This window comes from Oratosquilla oratoria, chromosome 12, assembly GCF_046742065.1.
Source record: "Oratosquilla oratoria isolate Oo_2021 chromosome 12, ASM4674206v1, whole genome shotgun sequence".
Taxonomy (NCBI): domain Eukaryota; kingdom Metazoa; phylum Arthropoda; class Malacostraca; order Stomatopoda; family Squillidae; genus Oratosquilla; species Oratosquilla oratoria.
Genome location: NC_134788.1, coordinates 46070189 through 46089810, shown reverse-complemented (window position 1 = coordinate 46089810; position 19622 = coordinate 46070189). Strand labels below are relative to the sequence as shown.

Sequence of the window (19622 nt, the reverse complement as noted above, 5' to 3'; positions counted from 1 at the left end):
TCCTGTTGGACCAATCAGAACTTCGCTTGTGTACCTTACCTATTTCCCATTGGTTGAAATCTTTCCAATTTAGACCAATTTCAATTACCGGTGAATGCCGTCGTCGGGAGGTGACAGGTGGCTGTATGGAGGAGGGGAAGGAGAAGAAGTGGGAGTAGGAGGAGGAGGGGGTGCCGACTGACCATAAGAGACCACGGGAGCCATAGGCAGGACATTAGAAGTAAGATAAAGTTCCTGTAGACTTATAACCCTCTCCTGACGAAGTTCCCATAGAAGGAAAGAGAGGTTCTCCTTCGACTTTTTCAGAATCTGTCCACTTGACAGGGGGAGGGGAACTGTCATAGCCTCCTACAGGCAATTGCGAGCCCCTATTGTACTTCCTGCGGGATCTTAACACTTGAAGAACCGAGTACGGGCTCTCCTAAGGCAGGGATTATGTTTGCATGACAGTAATTTTTTTTCCAAGACCTAATTTTATGTGAGTTTTTGTGATCTTAAGCTAAATTATTAAAATTAACTAACTATAATTTTTGGGTTATCTTTAATTTACTCATGACAACAGATGACAAGAAAAATGTAAATGATAAGTTGTATTGTTAAGATTTTTTTTAAATTTATCCACTGGACATATTTATTCATCATTCTAATGAGTGAGTGTTTAATGAAGGGAACTCCAAGAGACCATAAGGCCTACACTAGGCAGTTCCATGTCCATTACCGTCTGATAGTTTCCGTGTTCTCTACATGGTTACTATGTCTATTCCATTCGTTGACCACTCTATTAGTGTTCTTGCCTATTTCCTTCTTAAAACTAAATTTGTCCAATTTAAATCCATTGCTCCAGGTCCTGCCCTGTTGTCTTAATATGATGACCTTGCTTGTGTCACCCTTGTTAAAGCCTTTGATCCACTTGAGCACCTCTATTAGATCACCTCTCACTGCATCTTTCTAAAGAGCGTAAGTTAAGGTGCCTAAGCCTCTCTTTGTAAGGCAAATTTCTGAGACCATATATAATTTTGGTCATTCTCCTCCTTCGTACTGCTTTGAAGAATCGCGTCTAATGTGCAAGAAACAAATAACAAAAATATTAGTACGTCACATGGTAAGTAATTTTATTTGGCAAAGAATATACATGAAGTGCAGATAAAGAAAGAACAGATAGTTTGAAATAACAGCTACAAATGCCGAGGATAACACAAAAAAAGCATGTAAGCTTATTTCCATTGTGGTCCTCAATAGACTCATTTTCTACACTAAGTTACATAGACAACATACGTAGGGGTTAACCCATTAAACTCCGATGACAAGATTCTTGTCATTTGGTCAAATAAAACAAAAAATCATAAAACACCAAAATGTTTGATCAAACACCAGAAAAATATGACGTCAGTCCTCCCTTCGCTCGCGAGCGAAGCGAGGACTGACGTCATATTTTTCTGGTGTTTGATCAAACATTTTGGTGTTTTATGATTTTTTGTTTTATTTGACCAAATGACAAGAATCTTGTCATCGGAGTTTAATGGGTTAAGGGGACCAGAGACAGTCATGCGTAATACCAATCAATACACATTTGAAACTTTTATTAAAGGCCGTAATTTTGTTTTATATTGTGTGGGCAGCAGGTCAGAATGTCACTCTTTGCGGCGATAGTCGAGAGCGGAGATTGAACTCCGGTTTGAGATTGATTAAGGCCAAGGTGTGTTAAATTCCCTGCTTGAAAATGTCCTTCGTCATGAGGCTGCCCACAAGCATACAAACAATATATATATATATATATATATATATATATATATATATATATATATAACTTGAACCCACTCTCGGAGTAGAAATAAGCTGGAATACAAAGTAAACCGTATATTTCAACTACTGACTGTGGTTCTCTTCAGCAGATACATGCATGTATGTAATCTCCTGAAGAGGATCATAGTCAGTGGTCGAAATATACGGTTTACTTTGTATCTCAGCTTATCTTTCTCCGAGAGTGGGTTTAAGTTTTATTTTATTCGTGTGTTATGACACCTACGTTACTTGATTTGATATATATATATATATGTATATATATATTCCAGGGGTAGATTAACATGAGTCTACCATGGATTTTGGTAGATTTGTGTTTAATCTACCCACTGAATATAAGAAACATATAAGAGGAATGGAGAAAACAACTAAGAAGATTGTAGAAACTGACTTAGGACAGGTCTTTAACAAGACATGACTACAAGAAAATTTACTGCCAAAACATATATATATATATATATATATATATATATATATATATATATATATATATATATATATATATATATATATATATATATATATATATATGTATAGAGGTGAATGGAGAATGGTTGTATATGGATGATGTTGTGATGCATGAGGTGGAATGGGCAGGGGATGGGGGGTGAGGTAGTATGTGTGAGCAAAATTTGACGCAGCCCGAAGGGATTTCTCCCCGTCTTCTCCTTTTATGCATGGGGGGACGGAGAGGGGGGGGTCACCGATTTAATGAAGCGGCCTTGCTGTGGATGTGCTGTGTCTTGCGACACTGCTTCTGACCCAGGGCAGTGGACAAGGTGCAGAGATGACCCATCATCCAGGAGGTGCTAAGATGAGAGGGAGGGTGGAGGGGTGTGGAGTGTATTCAGGGATGGAATGGGTGGGAATGATTTTATGCCTTTTCCTTTTTGGCTACCTCCCTTGTAAGGGGGAAAAAGCCTTGGTATATGTATGTATGTATGTGTATATATATATATATATATATATATATATATATATATATATATATAATAAATTCAAATTAATTTGGAGTATACAAAATAAGACTACTTGACTAATATAAAAAAGATTGTATATGACAGAATAATGCTGTATATAGGGTAGTGCCATTAGTATGGCAATGTTCTGTAAATCACAGCTGATAATTGGCATCACCAAACCTACATACATATACATATATCAAAGGCTTTTTTTTTTTTCCCTTACAAGGGAGGGAGCCAAAAAACAAAGGCACAAAAACCACTCCCACCGAATCCATCCCTATCACAATCCGCCCCCCCCTCCATCCTCTTCCCTCCCGCTTATCTTGGCACCTCCTGGATGACGGGTCATCCCTGCATCCTGTCCACTGCCCTGGGTCAGAGGCAGTGTTGCTAGACACAGCACATCCACAGCTAGGCCGCTTCATTAAATCGGTGACCCCACCCCCCTCTCCGTCCCCTCATGCAGAAAAGGAGAAGATTGGGGAGAAATCCCTTTGGGCTGCGTCAAATTTTTCTCACACATACTCCCTCTCCCCCCATCCCCCCACCCATTCCACCTCATGGATCACAACATTCTCTACTCACCCGTCTTCTGTCCTCTCCCGTCCCTCTTCAACAGACCTAACTCAAATCACCAAACAACTCAAAAATATCCGAAAACTATACGATGACTGTGATGCTCTCATCTTAACCCATTCAACTCCGATGACAAGATGTCTTGTCATTTGGTCAAATAAAACAAAAAATCATAAAACACCAAAATGTTTGATCAAACACCAGAAAAATATGACGTCAATCCTCGCTTCGCTGCGAGCGAAGCGAGGATTGACGTCATATTTTTCTGGTGTTTGATCAAACATTTTGGTGTTTTATGATTTTTTGTTTTATTTGACCAAATGACAAGACATCTTGTCATCGGAGTTGAATGGGTTATATTGCCTTTAAACCCTTCAATATGGTGACACCTGCATAGGTGTCATGAGGAGTGAGTGAGTATATAAGGATGCCGGCATCAGTTTCTTGAATTCATTTATTTTCTAGTCGTAGTTGAGTGATCCCCATTTTCTGTGAACTGGCCTGATCATGTTTTCTGTGGTTGTGAATATTCAGAGTCAAAGAGAACAAGTGATACAGCTGCAACTTTATATTTTATCATGCGAGTTTTGCTATGCATCATTGTACATCAGGCAACTAATTCTGTCCGCGAGAATTTGACAAGTATTGAAGAGGTTAATAGATCTCAATTCATTGTGAATAAAGGAATTGGCAATTGTAATCGTTATTTCAAACTATGTGTTCTTGCCGATTTAATGAAGCGGCCTTGCTGTGGATGTGCTGTGTCTTGCCATATTGCTTCTGACCCAGGGCAGTGGACAAGGTGCAGGGATGACCCGTCATCCAGGAGGTGCTAAGATAAGAGGGAGGGTGGAGGGGTGTGGAGTGTATTCAGGGATGGAATGGGTGGGAATGATTTTATGCCTTTTCCTTTTTGGCTACCTCCCTTATAAGGGGGAAAAAGCCTTGGTATATGTATGTATGTATGTGTTCTTTTCTTTATTTGCAGTTTATGTATATTGACGTAATTACTTACATATTACTTAATGATATACAAGTCTTGTCTTCCCACTTGTGTAACTGAGATTGAAGGCAACAGAATAATTGCAAAACTAAATAAGACGATGATGCAGTGATACATGAGGGGGAGTGGGTCAGGGATGGGGGGTCGGAAGTATGTATGAGAAATGATTTGACGCAGCCCAAAGGGATTTCTCCCTGTCTTCTCCTTTCCTGCATGAGGGGACGGAGAGGGGGGGTCACCGAATTAATGAAGTGGCCTTGCCGTGGATGTGCTGTGTCTTGCGACACTGCTTCTGACCCAGGACAGTGGACAAGATGCAGGGATGACCCGTCATCCAGGAGGTGCCAAGATGAGAGGGAGGAGGGTGGAGGGGAGGGGAGGGGAGTGGAGTGTGTGGGGGATGGAATGGTTGGGAGTTTTTTCTATGTCTTTTTCTTTTTTGGCTACCCCCCATGTCAGGGGGAAGAAAGCCTTTGGTATATGTATGTATGAACTTAACTAATATAATGAGCTGTATTTACCTAATTGTAGTATACAGGAAAGGAGCAATTCTTGTCGGGTCCCATCTCCTATTCTCTAATTCTTTACCATATCTAGACTGAGATTCATGTACAGTTCCAACTTAATCTATATCCTTGATTTCCAATTATCATCATCAGATTTGAATTCATGTATTGTTTGAGCTTAGACTATATCACCTTCTAAGGTATTCCACATATTGTGAATCAGATAAATGTTGAGGGATTGTGTAACATATTGTTAAAAAAAAAAAAAAAAACACTGCCCCACAAAATTACTTACTTAACCCATTAAACTCCGATGACAAGATGTCTTGTCATTTGGTCAAATGAAACAAAAAATCATAAAACACCAAAATGTTTGATCAAACACCAGAAAAATATGACGTCAGTCCTCGCTTCGCTCGCGAGCGAAGCAAGGACTGACGTCATATTTTTCTGGTGTTTGATCAAACATTTTGGTGTTTTATGATTTTTTGTTTTATTTGACCAAATGACAAGACATCTTGTCATCGGAGTTTAATGGGTTAAATATACCAGCAACTTTTTTTTCCCCTTACAAGGGAGATAGCCAAAGTCAAAGGCATCCACTTCCACCCATTCCATCCCAAACATACTCCATTCCTCTCCACCCCCTTCCCTCCCTCTTATCTTGGCACCTCCTGGATGACGGGTCATCCCTGCATCCTGTCCACTGGCCTGGGTCAGAAGCAAGGCAGCAAGACACAACACATCCACAGCAAAGCCGCTTCATTTAGTCAGCGACCCTTCCCCCCCCCTCCCCATCTATTTTAAGGTTTGTGATAAAAGAAAATTTAAATTGTAAATAAATGTAAATTGTGAAATCAGAATGGTGAAATTGTGAAGAAGAAATGTAAGGATGAGGATGAAGGATGTTTTGATCCTTGACAGAGAATCAAAGAGAAGATTGAGATTTGGAAGCGATTTTGTCGTAGCTGACTTAAAAGAGAATTGGTTCCACCGTTCTTGATAGATTAGTCAGTTTGGGAGTTTATTTACAGATGGAGGAAAGTAATTTTGTGAAAATTCTTTCATATAATTTTTTTTCAAAGAGGTTCTTTCCAATAAGTATATATTTTTTTCAGACAGGTTTGTGAAAGTTCTTTCAAATAATTTTTTTTTTTCAAAGAGGTTTATGAAAGTTTTTTCAAATATTTTTTTTTCAAACCAGTTTGTGAAAGTTCTTTAAAAAAAAAAAAAATTAAGAGAGGTTTGTGAAAGTTCTTTCAAATAATTTTTTTTTTCAAAGAGGTTTATGAAAGTTTTTTCAATTTTTTTTTTTCAAACCAGTTTGTGAAAGTTCTTTCAAATAAATAAATAAAAATTTCAAAGAGGTTTGTGAAAGTTCTTTCAAATAATTTTTTTTTTCAGAGATTTGTGAAAATTCTTTCAAATAATATTTTTTTTTCAAACAGGTTTATGAAAATTCTTTCAATTTTTTTTAAAGAGGTTTGTGAAAATTCTTTCATTTTTTTTTTTTCAAACGAGTTTGGGAATTTTTTTCAATTAATTTTTTTTTTCAAAGATGCTTGTGAAAGTTCTTTCAAATCAATATATATATTTTTTTTTCAAAGAGGTTTATCAAAATTCTTTCAAATAAATAATTTTTTCAGAGGTTTGTGAAAATTCTTTCAAATAATTTTTTTTCCAAGCAGTGTGAAAGTTCTTTCAAATTATTTTTTGTAACGAAGTTTGTGAAAGTTCTTTCAAATAATTTTTTTTCAAATAGGTTTGTGAAATTTCTTTCAAATATATTTTTTTCAAACAGGTTTCTGAAAGTTCTTTCAAATAATTTTTTTTTTTTTTTCAAAGAGGTTTGTGAAAGTTTTTTTTTAAATAATTTTTCATTTTTAAACTGGTTTGTGAAAGTTTATTCAATTGTTTTCAAACTGCTTTGTGAAAGTTTTTTCAAATAAATAAATCTTTTTTTTAAAGAGGTTTGTGAAAATTCTTTCAAATGATCACATTCTGTCTTGTTTAACAAATTTATCACTTTCCGCTGACATTAAACCCGCAGCTTCACCATAGCTAGCAGTTGCTTCTAGGTCCCCACGTAGATCTCTGGGAACACACTGCAGACGGTTAATTGTGTCGTATTGATACGAGTTTGTGTTAAAAGATGTACCGTAGTACAATTATTTGGAGCCTCACAGTAGCCCAGTGCATAGTGTTAAACTCACAAACAGGTGGTTGTAAGTTTGAATCCCTGGATCTGCTGGGGTCCTACATTGGTTTACAACAGCCCTAGCCAGGCGGGGAGACAACCCAAACGTCGGAAAAAAAAAAAAAAAAAAAAAATGTCCCACCAGGAGTTTCTCACTTCCCTCCTTGTTGGAATGGGATGGAGAGTTTTGAGCGAGTACAATCATTCAGTAGGAACGGATCTGAAAGGTATTGGAACTCTGAAAGGTTTTAGTTTTCTCACTAATGAATCTTATAGTTTTTAACAAATAAAGATTTTTTTTTCTTTCAAGTAACTGGTAAAAATGGGTGAGATTTATTGAAACAGAAGTTGTGTGTATACATGTATATATATATATATATATATATTTATATTTACAATTAGAAAATAGAATTATATGAAGTTAAGATCAATCAAATTTGGGGATTTTAATATTCAAAGGTTTTTGAGTGGTTTTCGTTGTTCACAAAAATGAATTCGTTCTCTCTCAGACATTAATCCAATCCTACCAATGGAGTTTGAAGGTTTGAGATTCATTTAGATAAAATAACCTGAACAAAATGCTGTAATGGCTGCTATTTATTTACATAGTGTCTGTGATAGTATCGATTTTTTTATTTATCATGAATTAGTTATTTTTTATTATTATCCATTCATTTTCTTTTATTTATCTACTTTTTTATTTTTATTGTTTTTTTCTTGAATTATTGTTATTTTTGTTTGTTTATTATTACTATTATCCATTCATTTTCTTTTATTTATCTACTTTTTTATTTTTTTTTCCTGCATTCGACCTAGCTGTGGACCAAAAGGTCTCCTGTGGGCTTGTTCTTCCTATGTAAATTGTCGTTGGTTCCAAATGTAGGCATTATCTCATGGCTGGAACTGCCTATACTCGGTGCATCGAAAACTGGCCATGAGGGCGGAGCACGGAGATTCCCCCGTGTGTTGCCACATATAATTATCTTATAATTCTATTTTATTTTAAACTTTATTTTATGATTTTATAATGTTGCCACATATAATTATATTATAATTTTTTGTCACACACCACCACTGAGGTATAAATCAAAGCAATGTTTTCTATACAAAGGTTTCGTTTCTCGATTCGTGGACATGGCATATGTGCGGGAGAGAGCGACGTTGCCACTCTATCCCTTCTCTGGCCACGCCCCCACACTGCATTCAGAAAACATTGCATCCACACGCACGTTCTCGCCATGGATAAATATATATTATATATATATATATATATATATATATATTATATATATATATATATATATATATATACACACACACACACAGAGAGAGAGAGGGCGGGTGGGTGGGTGGGCGAGCCGTGCGGGCCGTGTTATCTGTTGAGATGTGGCAATACCGGGAAATTCCCTAACCCCGCCTTAGTGGCCAGTTCTCGTTGCGTCTACTATAGTGTAGGCCCTTCCAGTCCATTCTTAAGTTTTTATGTTCTGTTCTTTACTAGTCATTTTATTGGGACTAACTAGGATATTGGCGAAAATTGGATATTATAATAAAATTGTTTAAAGATGGATATACATATTATATAGTTAAATATTGAGGAAATTAATTGGGTCTGAGTCAAATCGTGATTCAAAGTAGGAGGAGAAGGGGGAGGGGGAGTAGGAGGAGAAGGGGAGGGGGAGTAGGAAGGGAAGAAGGGTGGAATGGGAGGGGGAAATAGGAGGAAGGGGAGAAGGGAGAGTGACAATTGGGATGTTGCCAGTATTTGTCGTAAATGTCTGCGATAGACAACGACGTACCCGTGTTTATGCTGCCTGCAACCGTCCATTGTCGAACTTTCTTCTGGAAACGTCATTTTGCAACTGGGCAGCATCTGCTAGTATAAAGAAAAATTACAATTACTCTCATTTATTATTATCACTTGTTTATGTACTCTCATTTATTATTATCACTTGTTTATGTACTCTCATTTATTATTATCACTTATTTATTTTATTTTTTATTTTATTATTTTACTTGTTCATATGATTTATTTCATTCACATTATTTGTTTATTTGTTACCAGTATTAAAACAATAAATATATACTTGCATTTGTTTATTTGCAAACTACATTATGCATTATATGTTACAGTAAAGTAATTGACTTAAATGGTGGACATTAACATTTATTTTGTGTAATGTTTTTCCTGCACTTGAAGAAGGTCATCATTAAAACTAATTATTGTGGGACATCAAATAGGATCTTTTCCCCCTCCAACAACCCCACCCTCATCTGGGGGTGCAGCCCCGATGGGCCGGCACCCGATCCCTGGAATCTAGGATCGTTGACGGTAGCTCTGGGGCTGTCGTCAGGCGATTTTATTCAGCTGAGGGAACTTGCACGGCAATTAAATTAGATTAAATGGGTTTGCTAATCTGATTCACAAATTTTATTCTGAATTATTATTATTATATATTATTATTAATATTGTTATTATTATTATTATTATTATTATTTTGTCATAATTATTTTGTTGATTTTCTTAATCTTCACATTTCATTTGCTTATTCTATTTTTTGTATTTGTATTTTTAATTTATTTGTTTATTTATTTATCCTTCTGTTTATTTTTTATCATTCTCAGTCGATTTATCACCATACCAACTTTTCTTTTTCTTCCCCTACCCTCCCCTTCCCCTCAATCTCCCCTCTCCCCCTTCTCCTACTCCCCCTCCCCTTCTACTCCCCCTTTTCCCCCTCCTCCCCCCTCCCCCTCCCCTTCTACTCCCCCTTTTCCCCCTCCCCCTCCCTCCCCTGCCCCTCCATATCCCCTTCTCCCCCTCCTACTCCCCTCCCCTTCTCTCCTCCTACTTCCCTCCTACTCCCTCCTGCTCCCCCCTCCCCTTCCTCTCCTCCCCCCTCCCCTTCCTCTCCTCCCCCTCCCCTTCCTCTCCTCCCCCTCCCCTTCCTCTCCTCCCCCTCCCCTTCCTCTCCTCCCCCTCCCCTTCCTCTCCTCCCCCTCCCCTTCCTCTCCTTCCCCTCCCCTCCTTCTCTCCTCCTACTCCCCTTCCTCCTTCTACTCCCCCTCCCCCTTCTCCCCCTCCCCCTCTTCCTCTTCCTCACCGACAGCCACGTCGATGGAAAGAAATGCAGTGCTGTGCTGTGCTGTTCCTCCGTTTTCTTCGTCCGCGCCTCCTCCTCCTCCTCCTCCTCCTGACCTGGGACGGCCAATCAGCAAATGGCACGCCACTTTGGAGAGGTCGTCGTTGTAATCCTCCTCCTCTTCCTCCTCCTCCTCTTCTTCCTCTTTCTCCTCCTCCTCCTCTTCCTCCTCCTCCTCTTCTTCCTCTTCCCCCTTTTCCTCCTCTTTCTCCTCCCCTTCTTCCTCCTCCTCCTCCGCTTCCTCCTCCTCCTATCCTCTTCCTCCTCCTCCTCCTCCTCTTCCTCCTACTCCTCCTTCTCCACTTCTACTTCTTATTCTTCTACTTCCTCCTCCTCCACTTCTACTTATTCTTCTACTTCCTCCTCCTCTTCTTCTTCCTCCTCTTCTGTTTCTTCCTTTTCTGCTTCTTCCTCGTCCCCTTCTTCCTCCTCGTCTTCTTCCTCTTCTTTCTCCTCTCCATCTTCTTCGTTTTCTTCCTCTTCCTATCCCTCCTCTTTTTCTCCTTCCTCTTTTTCCTTTTCCTCTTTTTCTCCTCTCCTCCTTCTTCTTCTTCTTCTTCTTCTTCTTCTTCTTCTTCTTCTTCTTCTTCTTCTTCTTCTTCCTCTTTTTCTTCTTCCTCTTCTTTCTCCTCACGCTATTCTTCTTCATCTTCTTCCTCTTCTTCCTCTATACTTCCTCCTCTTTTTCTTCTTCCTCTTCTTTCTCCTCACGCTATTCTTCTTCTTCATCTTCTTCCTCTTCTTCCTCTATACTTCCTCCTCTTTTTCTCCTTCCTCCTCTTCCTCCTCTCCCTATTCTTCTTCATCTTCTTTCTCCTCTTCCTCCTCCATTTCCTCCTCTTCCTCTATACTTCATCTTCCTCCTCTTCCTCTTCATTCTCTTCTTTTTCATCCTCCTCTTCATCCTCTTCCTCTTCCTCCTTTCCTTCCTCTTTTTTCTTCCTCTTCCTCTTCTCCCTCCACCTCTTCTCCTTCTTGCTCCTCTTCCTCTTCTTCCTCTTCTTCCTCCTTCCTCCTCTTCTTCATCTTCTTCCTCCTCCTCCTCTTCTTCCTCCTGCTCTTCCTCTTCTTCCTCCTCTTCCGCTTTTTTCTTGTTCCTTCCTCGTCTTCCTCCTCTTCCTCTTTTTCCTCGTCCTCCTCTTCTACACTTCTTCCTCTCCCTTCTCATCTTCTTCCTCATCCTCCTCTTCCTCTTTTTCTTCCTTGTCCTCCTCTTCCCCTCTTCCTCCCTCTCCTCCTTTTCTTCCTCTTCCTTCCGCGACAGAGGAGGAGGAGGAGGAGGAGGAGGAGGCGACGCTGTGTCATGTCTTCTTCTTCTTCGTTATCTTTGGCCGATACTTGACCACACAGTGGCGGCGGTGGCGGGGGCAGATAACGAGCCTTACCTCCTCCTCCTCTTCCTCCTCTTCCTCCTCCTATTCCTCTTCCTTCTCCTCCTCTTCCTTCTCTTCCTCTTCTTCCTTCTCTTCCTCTTCTTCCTTCTCTTCCTCCTCTTCTTCCTCCTCTTCTTCCTCCTCTTCCTATTCCTTCTCTTCCTCCGCTTCCTCCTCCTTCTCTTCCTCCTCCTCCTATCCTCTTCCTTCTCTTCCTCCTCCTCTCCTCCTCCTCTTCCTATTCCTTCTCTTCCTTCTATTCCTTCTCTTCCCTCTCTTCCTCCTCCTCCTCTTCCTGTTTCTCGTATTCCTACTCCTCCTCTTCTCTTCCTCCTATTTCTTCTCTTCCTCCTATTCCATCTCCTTCTCTTCTCTTCCTCCTCTTCCTGTTCCTCCTATTTCTTCTCTTCCTCCTATTCCATCTTCTCTCCTCTTCCTCCCCGTTCTTCTCCTCCTCCTTCTCCTCCTCCTCCAATTCCTTCTCCCCTTCCTCCTATTCCTTCTCCTCCTCCTCCTTCTCTCCTCTTCCTCCTCCTTCTCTCCTCTTCCTCCTATACCTTCTCCTTCCTCCCCCTCCTCTTCCTCTTCTCCTCCTCCTCCTCCTCTTCCTTCTCTTCCTCCTCCTCCTATTCCTTCTCTTCCTCCTTCTCTCCTCCTCCTCCTATTCCTTTTCTTCTTCCTCCTCCTATTCGTTCTCCTATTCCTCCTCCTCTTCTCTTCCTTCTCCTCGTCGTCTTCCTCTTACCTCTTTCTTTCCTCCACGATTTTTTTCTTTTGTCTTTACTTCTTCGCCTCCTCCTCCTCCTCCTCCTCCTCCTCCTCCTCAATAGGGAGTCAGCACTGCTGTCAGCTCTTTCTCCTGATTGCTGACGCGACACCGTCGTGTCGTCAGGTGACATAGGTTGACATGGAGGACGCCCCCCCCCCTCGTTTTCTAAATATTTATTTTATTAATTTATTTATTTGTTTACATATTTTATATTTTTCCGTTTGTTTATGTTTTGTGTTTTTTGTTTTGTTTTTGTTTTCAATTCGGTTTTCTCTCCTTCCCCCATTTTCTATTTCTGTATCTTCCCATTTTCTATTTCTGTATCTCCCTCCCTCCCTCCCTCACCCTCCATGTAGACATGCCCCTTGTCCTCTAGTCATATGCCCTTGCGTCTTATCTGATACACACACACACACACACACACACGGAAGGTTTTCTTATAATCTCTTGGTTTCTATCACTTCAGGATCGCCGGCAGGCCGGAGTAGACCCACCAGGACCGTCGTCTTCGTCAGCGTCGACAAGTTCCTCGAGAAGGACCCAGACCTTCGTCAGAAGGCTGAGTCGTTGAAGGGAATCGTCTCTGGCCCTTTAGAAGTCCGTTCGCGTTGTTGGAGTACCAGGAACTCCAAGAACGGTGACGCCGCCTTCAGGAAGTTCTCGTGGTTGACTTAACTGTGTGCGAAAGTGACTCACGGAACTTGTATGTTGTCAGTCTGTGCCTCTTTCCGACGACGTGAGGACTCTTGTGTCTTGGGGCGCTGCCCTCCGTAAGCGGGCGAGTTCGAGAGAGAGAGGAACCTGTCCAGGTTCCTTCCTGACGAAGTTCTCGCCGATCTCGAGGGTTCCTGACGAAGGTCTCGCCGATCTCGAAGGTTCTCGAACTTCGGGCTGCCGAGAGGAGCCATGGGTCTTCGGGAGGGCGCCGTTCTCTTCCTCCTGATGGGGATCTTTGGTGAGTACCGCCCTTCGGAGCTTCGGGTTCTTCCTTGTTGTTGTGGGTTTTGAGTGTTCTTAGGGTTCTGTGTCTTTGTGTGTGGTGACGTTGATGGTCTTAGTAAAGGGCAAGAATCGCGTTAATTGGTTTAAATTGAGGTTTAAGAAGAAATCGGGCAATATCTAGTTTACCGACAGAATGGTTAACGAATGAAATGGACTTTGTGGATAGGGCTGACTCGTGATAAAAGACATGGAACTGCCTAGTGTAGGCCTTAGGGTCTCTTGCAGTCTCCTTCGTTCTTTTGGTCTTCCAGTGGTGGTGGTTCGTCTGTTTTTCTCTCCCCCACATAAAAAAAGTATCCCCGAAAAAAATTGCTCCCCAAAATACCCCCCCAAAATAAACGTCCCCCAAAATAGCCCTTAAGACATACCCCCCAAAATATTCCTTAAAATACCCCTATAATAGTAACCCCCCAAAATAGCCCTTAAAATATTCCCCCCAAAAATACTCCCATAATAGTAACCCCCCAAAACAACTACCCCGAAAAAGTACCCGCCAAATATACCCCCGCAAAAATGTCCCCCCAAAATACCCCTTAAAATTTATTCAGAAGAAATGCTCCCTAAAATACCTCCATAACAGTAATCCCCCCAAAATACCGCCGAAAAAATACCCCCCCTAAAAAAAAATGTTACCATAGCAACGGATTTGTTATCGAACTCCCGGTTATGGGAACTACCACTGGCACCCCATTGGGGGATGTCTTCGGAACTGGCCGGCCTTGGTAGACCACGACGCTGTCCTCTCGGGTCACGTGATATGGGATCCACAGTTCGAGTATGAATAGAAGAAAATAATGATGATAATAATAATAATAATAGTAATAATAATAATAATAGAAATAATAAATCAAAGCGCATGATAATTGTCATAGTCCAAAACTACTACATTATTCCTCGACAAAAAAAAAAAAAAAAAAAAAAATCCAAGACCATGGTGAATCACACATACACGTATATATGTATGTACATACTCGTATATGTATATATACATATGTATTTATATATATATATACAGTTCGATATGTGCAAAGATCAGGAGTCCGGGATCCATGTTGAAGGGGAGAATTGTAAACACCAGACGACTCAAAGTGGGAGGTTTAATGCCCGACGTTTCGGTCCTCCTAGTCCTAGGACCGTCTTCAGGGGTATGATGAGATACAGTGGTCAAAGAGCTCGATATATTGGCCGTGGTTGGAATTAGGAGAGGTATTCCGCGCTGCCGAAGCTGCCCAGGTCCCATCTCCTCCAGTCGCTACGAGAATGGGACAACTGGTCACAACCTCACATACCCAATTGTACATAATGGATCTCGTATACATTTTAATTTTACAAAAAAATAAATACAATGAAATTAAGATAAAATGCAACTTGTACAACAAGTGGAAAAGGTGGACTAGCACACTTGCACGAACAAGGAAATAAATTAAATCACGTTCAACTCCGATGACAAGATGTCTTGTCATTTGGTCAAATAAAACAAAAAATCATAAAACACCAAAATGTTTGATCAAACACCAGAAAAATAGGACGTCAGTCCTCGCTTCGCTGCGAGCGAAGCGAGGATTGACGTCCTATTTTTCTGGTGTTTGATCAAACATTTTGGTGTTTTATGATTTTTTGTTTTATTTGACCAAATGACAAGACATCTTGTCATCGGAGTTGAATGGGTTAAATCACGTTCATACACACTGTGACCTTTGCTCACCTTGTCCTCTCTCACTTGAGTTGTTCAAACTGATGACACTTTATGTTGAGCCTGTCATTGTGTCCCTAGTGCCCAGGAATGTCTATGCGCCTGTTTACGCTCATTTCTTTTGTCGTCCACGCTTCTAAGAATAATCTCATTTTCTTCAATCTGTCTCTGTGTACCTGAAGACGGTCATAGGACAAAAAGGACCGAGACGTCGGGCATTAAACCTCCCACTTTGAGTCTGGAGTTTACACTTCTCCCCTTCAACATATATATATATATGTATGTGTGTGTGTGTACTGGGACCCATTCAGTGTTGCACATATTATGTGTGCGTATATATATATATATATATATATATATATATATATAGAGAGAGAGAGAGAGAGAGAGAGAGAGAGAGAGAGAGGGAAGTGAGTGCTACTTAAGTAGCACTCTTGACAAGAAAAAGGGGAACAGTGGGAGAGGTCCCTACCCTCGGCTCACTCAGTATGTGGGGTCAGGAGGCGGCAAATGTCTTTTGACTAAACTAAACAATGGTTGAATTGTTTAACTTGTTGGAACACTGCTGAGCATTCTTGTCCATACTTGATGGGCCGTTTTTGTTCAATTAACCTAGTTTCCAAATCGCTCCCCGTCTGTCCTGTGTAAACTAGGTCACAGCCTTTACATGGTATCGAATAAACACCTTGACTATGTTCCTTCAACTTTTGGACATTTACCACTTTTTTATCATTAATGGTGTTGGGGTAATGATGAATGAAATTTAATTTGTCCTTGGGAAGAAACTTGGTCGAAGGATTAACCCATTCAACTCCGATGACAAGATGTCTTGTCATTTGGTCAAATAAAACAAAAAATCATAAAACACCAAAATGTTTGATCAAACACCAGAAAAATATGACGTCAATCCTCGCTTCGCTCGCAGCGAAGCGAGGACTGACGTCATATTTTTCTGGTGTTTGATCAAACATTTTGGTGTTTTATGATTTTTTGTTTTGTTTGACCAAATGACAAGACATCTTGTCATCGGAGTTGAATGGGTTAAATGATTCCGAGGAGGGAACGACCAAGGAGCTCTTATCCATTGAAGATTTAGAAGAAATGAGGGCGGTGTTGACAAAATTGGATCTCGCGCGACTGAGGGCTTTGACCAAGAACCAATCCGGATAAGCTAACTTGCTAAGTTGAGATTTAATCATATTCAATTCTCCATCAAGAAAATGGGACCTACAATTCCTTAGAGCTGGATGAAATAAACCTGAGGCAACGCTACTTTTTACTTTGTCTGGGTGACTACTAAACTAATGGAGATAACTACCATAATGGGTCTCTTTTCTGTAGACGGTAAAGGCAAGCTTATCCCCGTCACGAACAATAAGAACATCTAAAAAGAGTAGCTTACCTTTTTCTTCCCATTCAACTTTAAAATTAATGTTGGGGGCGAAAGAATTTAAATTAACGAGTTATCAAATGAATCCCAATTTTCTTCCCAAAGAGTAAGATCGTCATCCACGTATCTAAACCAGACCATTTCAGGGGGTTTAACCCATTCAACTCCGATGACAAGATGTCTTGTCATTTGGTCAAATAAAACAAAAAATCATAATAAAACAACAAAATGTTTGATGATCAAACAGCACCAGAAAAATATGACGTCATCAGTCCTCATCGATTCAACTCCGATGACAAGATGTCTTGTCATTTGGTCAAATAAAACAAAAAATCATAATAAAACAACAAAATGTTTGATGATCAAACAGCACCAGAAAAATATGACGTCATCAGTCCTCCTCGAGGAGGAGGACTGATGACGTCATATTTTTCTGGTGCTGTTTGATCATCAAACATTTTGTTGTTTTATTATGATTTTTTGTTTTATTTGACCAAATGACAAGACATCTTGTCATCGGAGTTTAATGGGTTAATGGTTGTGAGAACAGACTCAAAATATTCCATATACAGATTGGCCAGTACAGGAGAGAGATTCGAACCCATACTACTACAACCAAATCTTTACCTAAAAAATCCTGAAGGGAGAAAACATTTGAGGTAACACAGGCGAATAAGAGCAATGATTTTTGTATCGGGGAGTGGGAATTTGTCCTAAAACGGTTGAAGCTTGGTTTCTAGGAAGACGTCATCAACACAAACATGTGTAAAAAGAGAAATCACATCTAGACTAAGTTTACTCCTAGAAATATTCACTTGTTTTAATTTTGTTCGAGTGTTTTAAGTGGGAGTCAGAAAAAGTACCAACAAAGCTTGGTGGTACAAGATCCCGGGTTGGAAATAATAGGTCTGAGGGGGATATCAGCTTTATGTAATTTTTGTAAGCAGTAAAAATAAGGCAACTTAGGATTAACCACTTTAAGTTTCAAAACCTCATCGTCTTTAGCAATGTTACGAACTTCCCTATTAAAGGTGGAAGACATGTTTTTAAGAATATTTTTACCGAGTTGCTAATAGGTGTTGGTGTCATTAAGAAGGGCCAAGGCTTTATCTACATAATTGTCAAGGTCAAGGGTGATTATTTATCACGTAATTATCAAAATTTTATCACAAAGAAATCATGATTTTCATTGCACCAACGACTAAATATGGCTAATCTGTTTATATGACATTAGACCGGAAGTCGGCCATGTTTGTTTTCGTTAAGAAATATAAAATAATTCACTGATCTCAAGACTAGATATTTTTAATGCAATGCATTTTCTATGAGAGTAGAGAAACCATTTTCTGTCATACAAATTTCCTGCCATATTTTTTTTTTTAGCTTAATATCACTGTCAAGCAAGATATTAAAAGAAATCTGCTTGATATATAATCTCCTTGTGAGCTGATAATGGAGACAATAGTTGTAAGACGAAATTACCAATCCATGAATTGTCCTAATAAAAACGTACAAATATCAGTCTTAACCCATTCAACTCCGATGACAAGATGTCTTGTCATTTGGTCAAATAAAACAAAAAATCATAAAACACAAAAATGTTTGATCAAACACCAGAAAAATATGACGTCAATCCTCGCTTCGCTCGCAGCGAAGCGAGGACTGACGTCATATTTTTCTGGTGTTTGATCAAACATTTTTGTGTTTTATGATTTTTTGTTTTATTTGACCAAATGACAAGACATCTTGTCATCGGAGTTGAATGGGTTAAAACAATTTGATTGAAAGGCATGACAATTAAAAGACCGGAAATTTTATTAGAAGATTGTGTATATTATTTTATATAATATATTGTCATAAAAATGGCCACTCGGCATTGCAAACTATTTCGTCCATTTTATATGAACAAAAAAGCAATAACCTCGTATGTAAGTCGGTTGGTGTACAGTAATGTAGACATAAAAAGATAAAAAATTATTTGAAGTTTCGCATTGTCCTGAATATGTTTACTTTCTTTTGAAGTTTAGGAAATGTGTTGTCTTTTCTTCATAATAAGCAGTCGCTTATCCAAGGCTTGTTTACAAAGGATTACTATGGCGGAGAATGCCGACAGAAGACCTTTTGGTCCATAATTAGTAATTACCTTTAGTAATTACCTATAGTATTGGCCAATAGGTACCCCGAAGGGTAATAAGACCACATACCAAGGTTGGACGCTGTAGTGGTGTTTAGTGTGCAGGTTGTTGCATCATCCCCCTCCTGTGCACTGAGAGGTCAGCAGGAAAAGTTGTACTTGTAGATGTCTTCTCTAGTAGACAATTCTTTCGCGATTTTACTTTTAACCCATTCAACTCCGATGACAAGATGTCTTGTCATTTGGTCAAATAAAACAAAAAATCATAAAACACCAAAATGTTTGATGATCAAACAGCACCAGAAAAATATGACGTCAGTCCTCGCTTCGCTCGCGAGCGAAGCGAGGACTGACGTCATGTTTTTCTGGTGTTTGATCAAACATTTTGGTGTTTTATGATTTTTTGTTTTATTTGACCAAATGACAAGACATCTTGTCATCGGAGTTGAATGGGCTAGTAGACAATTCTTTCGCGATTTTACTTTTAAAAGATTCTACGGTTTTAGCACTAATGGTTTCTTGGTTGAGCTTGTTCCATGGTTCTGTAATTCTTGCAGGTAGGTATTTTTTTCTTTAGCTAGTTTGGTGTTGTAATTGTAGCTTTAAGGTCGGATGCGAAAAAATATATAATAATGATAAATAGATCAATAAAATAAAAAATAACAATTATGATAATATAAATAAGATAAATGCATAGGTATAGTTAAATAATAAACCGGTAAATAGTAAATAATAATGAATTGACAGATGCATAATAAATTAAAATCAAGCAAATAATAAACAAACAGACAAATAATAACATGTTTAGGAATCTTTTTTTTTTTTTAATATTTTTGGAACTCCTGTGCCCCTCAATTCAATTCTGTGACAAAAAAAGTTTCCTTAACCCATTCAACTCCGATGACAAGATGTCTTGTCATTTGGTCAAATAAAACAAAAAATCATAAAACACAAAAATGTTTGATCAAACACCAGAAAAATATGACGTCAGTCCTCGCTTCGCTGCGAGCGAAGCGAGGATTGACGTCATATTTTTCTGGTGTTTGATCAAACATTTTTGTGTTTTATGAT

The 19622-nt window shown here is 39.3% G+C and overlaps 1 protein-coding gene across 1 annotated transcript in view; it reads left to right on the top strand.

Moving 5' to 3' along the window:
• Positions 1–72: 72 nt before the first annotated feature.
• Mtp (microsomal triacylglycerol transfer protein) overlaps positions 73–19622 on the top strand; it is a gene marked incomplete at its 3' end in the record, with an annotated part of 59424 nt that continues 39874 nt past the window's right edge. The window contains 2 exon segments of the mRNA XM_076195741.1: positions 73–220; positions 12799–13287. Of these exon segments, the coding sequence (XP_076051856.1) occupies positions 13239–13287 (49 nt within the window).